At 42.4% G+C, this 5,609-nt stretch overlaps 1 protein-coding gene across 7 annotated transcripts in view; it reads right to left on the reverse strand.

Moving 5' to 3' along the window:
• Nucleotides 1-5,609, reverse strand: part of PDE1C (phosphodiesterase 1C) — a 604,326-nt gene that overhangs the window by 61,407 nt on the left and 537,310 nt on the right. For all 7 annotated transcript variants that reach the window (XM_019509001.1, XM_019509005.1, XM_019509004.1 and 4 more), the window contains 2 exons: nucleotides 3,805-3,925; nucleotides 1,422-1,597 (listed from right to left, as the gene is read on the reverse strand). In XM_019509001.1, coding sequence (XP_019364546.1) covers nucleotides 1,422-1,597; nucleotides 3,805-3,925 — 297 coding nt within the window. The remainder of the gene's footprint in view (nucleotides 1-1,421; nucleotides 1,598-3,804; nucleotides 3,926-5,609) is intronic.

Here is a 5,609-nt window from a genome sequence, read left to right on the forward strand (position 1 = left end):
GTCCCGTGCCCCACCCCCAGCTGGGCAGCGCCTGCCCCACCCCCAGCCCCACTCCCTCCCTCACTGAGGGAGCCTTGATCCGCTTCCTCCACCGCCCCTTCCCTCCCCTTCTACCACAACAGACTTACCAGGTGGACACAGGGCTCCACGCTGGCAGGCTATGCTTCTCACTGCCTACATGCTGTGCTGCAGCTGTGTGCATGCATGGGGCATTTATTGGCCACATTATCAGCTACATCATGCAAAAAAAGCCAATTGCCAATACAGTCAATTTTCTTTATGTCAGTGATGATCCGATATTGGACTGATGTATCAGTGTACCTCTAACAATACACACACACACACACACACACACACACCCTGTATTGGTTATAAAATATACTAGCTCAGTTAAATAAGGTGCTGAATAACGCAGTAACTTTTCAGAGGAGAGTTTGTAAATTGTGCTTTAAAGAATAAAAAGTCAGTTATATTTCTTTTCATAGGGTGCATCTACACAAGATGCTTTACTGCAGAGTCGACTAATTAGCTCCACAGTAAAGTGTCACTGTCTACCCGTTTGCCCCCATTAGGCCAAAGTAAACTCATTAACTGCAGGAAAGTATTGCCTGACACAAGTACTATCCTATAGTGGAGCTATTTACTCTGCCACAATGCATATGTATATGTTAAGGGTGCTACAGTGCAGGGCCTGCCTGCTGGCTAGCCCTGCACTGGAACACACCCATGCCCCAGCCAGCTGCTCTGCAGCACATTGAGTTCGGCATGAGCAGCTCTGGGCTAGGAGGCTGGCCCCCTGGGCCCTCTGCCAGCTGGGGCTGTGCCACTCCAGGTCAATGTGCTGTAGTCCCGGGTGCATATGTAAATGCTGCATCCAGCAGCAATAAACTCTGGTGTGAACTGCACCAAAATTTATTGTGTTGTGTTAATTCATGTGTAGACATGCCCAAATTTAACCTGATCCAAAGCATATTGAAATCAATGATTCTGAATCAGGCCTTTGATGGATTTGCTTTCAGTGTCCTTTTGTTCATCTTCATCAACAAGTGGCAGGGGCAGTCTCTGACACATGGTAATGAAGGAGAAGACAGGCAGAACTGTGGCATATAGGGCAGGAAGCAGAAAATAGAGTGGCAGATGGGGCCAGAAAAGGGGGATCACAGTGGCATGTGGGAGTGTGTGGGACTAATATGTGGCATGCCTGCCATAAAGGTTGGCCACCACTGGTATATGGTAATGGTGAGTTAAACAAAATTCCTGTCTCTGAATGTGGGGAGGACTGTTGGCCTGTAAAAACATAGTTTGAGAAGACAGAGTTTACTTTAGGGATTATGGGCAGAAGAACATCCAGCAAGGAGGGGAGGAGAGGGGAGGGAGAAGAGGGGAGAAGAACTTGTTTGGTATGAAGGACATCTTGTTACCTTTGGTTGCTTGTGCTTTCCATTTCTCCCGGTTCTGTTGCACCACCTCAGTCCAGGTGGCTTTAAAACATTTGAAATCCACAGTGAGTATGGAACAGTTGATTGAGGCACTTCCTTCTGATCCAGTGCTTTTGACACTTGATCTTTTAACTTCTGAGGGGCTAATGCTATTCAAACTGGGAAACAAGATTACAGAACGTAACAGGAATCAGCATTTTATACACCTTATCACATCTAAGAACCAATTAAAAATTGGATTTTTTTCTGGAATATTACAATCACAAACTCCCTGCATAACTAAATACATCTTGATTTAAACTCAGTTTTCCACTGAAGTGGTTGACATGCCATTTTCTCAGGTGAAAATTCTGCCCAAAACTTTTACATGCCTTGCTACCAGCTGAAAAACTACTGAATCTCCTAAATCTTTACTTAGGTGCCTCTGACAAGCCTCTTATTCCCTGACTCACCTTTCTATAGGCCACCAGAACCTACAAAACTAGATGCTTGTTAAAAATGGAGGTAAGAGAGGTAGGATCGTAACTGGGAGTGGGAGAGATGATTAAAACTTGACTAAAACTGGCAAGATAGTTGAGCAACAAAAATCAGATCCAATTTAAACCCTCAAAACTTCATGGACATCTTGTATCTGGGGTTTTGGTGGGTTTGGCCATTACAAAAAAGGGGGCCATGAAATCTAGCTTCAGATTCTGAATTGCCCCAGATTTTAGGGGTGTTCACATTTGCAGTTTTCATATTTTGAGGGATGCATAATACCAAAAATTGCATTCTTTTGTATACTATATGTAGTGATAAAAGTTATAATTTAGAGATGCTTCCTAAATTTAGAAGAGTTAGGAACCGAGCAATAGTCTCCTAGGTAGTAGCAAGTTAGTTAGAGAAATAAAGGGTCTTCAGAGACTCGTCTACTGCTCCACAATAAAAGTTATTTAGTTTTTTTCATTCATGTGTACTTGTATTTATTGAATCCTATGATCTCTACGCTATATAAGGATGTAACAAGAATGAATGAAAGACAGGGAAAATGTAGGGTGATTATTAATGGCAAGACCTATTAGACTCTTGAATAGATTCCCAAGAGAAGGGGCTGAAATTAGGGCTGTGCGAAGTTTCCGTTGCTGATTTGATTCAGTGGAGATTTGGCCCGATTCAGTGGCCAAATCTCCGAATTGAATCAGGAGACCCTTTAATCTCTCCGAATTGAATTGGAACCCTCTGAATCAATTCGGAGAGATTCAGAAAGATTTGATGATTCAGACACAGACACAGCTTTAAATATTTTTTCTGCATACCTCAAAGTACCAGGCAGCTCGTGAATGCTGAGATGCTGGGGCGGATGGAGCATCCCACAGGAGTGCAAGGGGGAGGAGGGGTCTCCAGCACACTTGGCAGCAGACCCAGAAGTGGACCAGAAGCACTTCTGAGTCCACTGGGGAGCATGCAGGGGACCCTCCCCCCCACATACTCCCTGGCTCAGCAACTGGTGCCTCCCCAGGGTCCCCCCTGCAGCTGATTGCTGAGCTGAGAGAGTGTGGAGGGGGTTTACCAACGAGTACACAGAGGGGCCCCCCGCACTCCTGTGGGATGCTCCATCTGCCCCAGCATCATAAGCCTGATACCTCGATGTATATAGAAAAAACATTTAAAGTGGTCTATGGCTGAATCGCTGATTCTCTGAATCAGCACCGAATCTTCAGATTCAGATTTGGCTGAATCAAATCAGGACAGTGATCTGAATCAATTAATCGAAACACTGTTCCTGATTTGGGCTGAATCCAAATCCAAATCAAATACAGCCTGTTTTGCACACCCGTAGCTGAAATCCTATTGCTGTAAACATGTCATCTATAGCTAGACTAGATAACTCCATGTAGTGTGTACCCTCTCTGGAATGACAGACGAGCTTCATAACCTAATATGTCTTTTCTCTGTCTCATTTCTATTACTCTAATTAGCAATGGTGAGCCTCATATGGGCTATCAGATATGTTATAGTTATAAACCTTTTGAATGACCAACACTAAACTAGTGCCTGATGCATCCCAGAACTTGCCAAGGAGAAACTCTAGTCTTCTTGACAGATCTTCTGACAGGATGTAAGGTTAAATGAAATTAAGATTTTAAATTCCAAGTAATTCTGGCAGTGCCCTAAATATTTACTTAAGTAATTCGTTAGATCTGATTGTATTTTATTTCTTTCATTTCTATGACCAGTCCCATTTATGTCTATTCTGGGAGATTTTAAGGGAAAGCAGAACCTAGAGAATGTCTCTGCTAACCCCCCTATGAGTTCAAAATGAAAAGCAACCACAAAAGTGAGGTACTGCTGATGTACCAAAGGAAAGGCAGACGTGGGTACTCACCTGGAACGCCTAAATCCTGACATGCCAGAGCGGGTGGCTTCATCAATGAGTGGTGTTACAATCTTCTCAGTCATGTCAGTTAGCACAGTGAAAGTAGGTTCCACAATGAAATCAATAAATCCTGAATGAAAATACCACAAAGCCAAGCAGAAGAGGTAAGCATTTATATGTCATTACTGCTTATGACTTATCTAATCTTACAACAGGTAGGAAAAAAACGAATTAAATGTTGAAAGAGGAACTGAAAAAATTACAGAGAAAAAATGACATGACATTAATCCCTGCCTCATGAGCCTGTCATCTGAAGAGCTTGCAATAAAAAGTGGCTTCTTATATGCTGGAAAGCAAATGTTGCAAATCAAAATACAAACAGATGTTTTATGAGTTTTGTGGGTATCTAAGCCAAATTCCTAGTACAGTTGGATAAAAGCCAACTCTACAGATGAGATAGCAGGAAACAGAAACATGGAATAACAGTAATAATAATGATAGGCTGAGCTGGGTGTCTGTTTAAAGTGATGTGAAGTTACATACACAAATCCCTTATCAAATATCAACAGGTTTTGGTGAACAGTTCCACTTGAATACTTACCCAGCTTGTTCTTGTTGATAGTCAAACAGTTTGGAGGCTACTTAGTTATTTTTAACGACTTCATTTTATTTTTTTTAATCCAAAGTAGATGGAAAAATGCACAGCCAAACCATTCATTCTCACAGTATGTGCACAGATAGGTTGTGGCACGGGGAGAGAGAAAAAGAAATCTTTTCCCAACTCAGTGTGATGCAAGCCACAGGGATAGATCTTCCCACAGGACCTCCAACAAAATTCAGGATTTTAAGTACTCTGCAGCCATGCACTTCTGTCGGGTCCAGCTGTAGACCACTTCCAAGAGGCAGACCATACAATAAATTTAACTCCTGTCTGCTGCAAACTGCTATCTGGGTGTCCCAACTTCCCAGTTCTGTATCTTAATTTGTTTGGATTTGTTTTAAATTTACCCCAACTATTGATTTCCTGGGTTTACAGTGCTTCTTCTGGGTATAATATGCAGTATTGCTATGAAATATTATTCTAAAGTATTGCTATCAGCCTAAGCTCCAATTTCTCATATTTCTTTTCTGAAAATTTCCCTGTGTTTTACATTTAAATTTGCATACCTGCACACTAAAGACAGTGAAGAGAATGTGACCATGTGATATTTTTTGGGACCTGAAGGTAAACAACAACCTTAAATCATGTTTATCAGGGGTGGTGAAGCTTCAGTCGTGAATTTGATTCAGAGAAGATTTGGCCCGATTCAGTGGCTGAATCATTGAATCCGAATTGAATCAGGAGACCCATTAAAAGCTCTGAATAGACTCAAAGGATCCAAATTGATTTGGAAAAGATCCAGAAAAGATTCAGCAATTCTACAATTTGGAAGGTGGTCTTGCAGGAAAACAGAAACTGAGAAGAGGGAGGGGGAAAGGAGTGGAGGATATTGACATCTGTAGCTAGCCACTGACTGTGATCTTTCCCTGAGTTCCCTTCCAATCTCTAGGGGACGGATGTAGAAACAACATATAAGGCTCTGTGTGAAGCCTTTATCTGCCTTTTGTGAGCTGTCTGTCAAGGTACTGGCTGCAGTGGCTGGCTTCCTAGTCAGTCTCTTGCTAGTCTCTCTTCTTGGAAAGGATTGGATATACCTTACTAATTACCCTTGCCTAGAAACTCTCTACTTATCCCTATCCAAACCATTCCTTTCAACTTATTCGTCTCCCCAAATCTTCTTATTTGTTCCTGTTATTCCCCCCCCCCCCCCCCC

The sequence above is a fragment of the Gavialis gangeticus genome, unplaced genomic scaffold, assembly GCF_001723915.1.
Source record: "Gavialis gangeticus isolate Ggan-Ray unplaced genomic scaffold, GavGan_comp1, whole genome shotgun sequence".
NCBI classification, from domain to species: domain Eukaryota; kingdom Metazoa; phylum Chordata; order Crocodylia; family Gavialidae; genus Gavialis; species Gavialis gangeticus.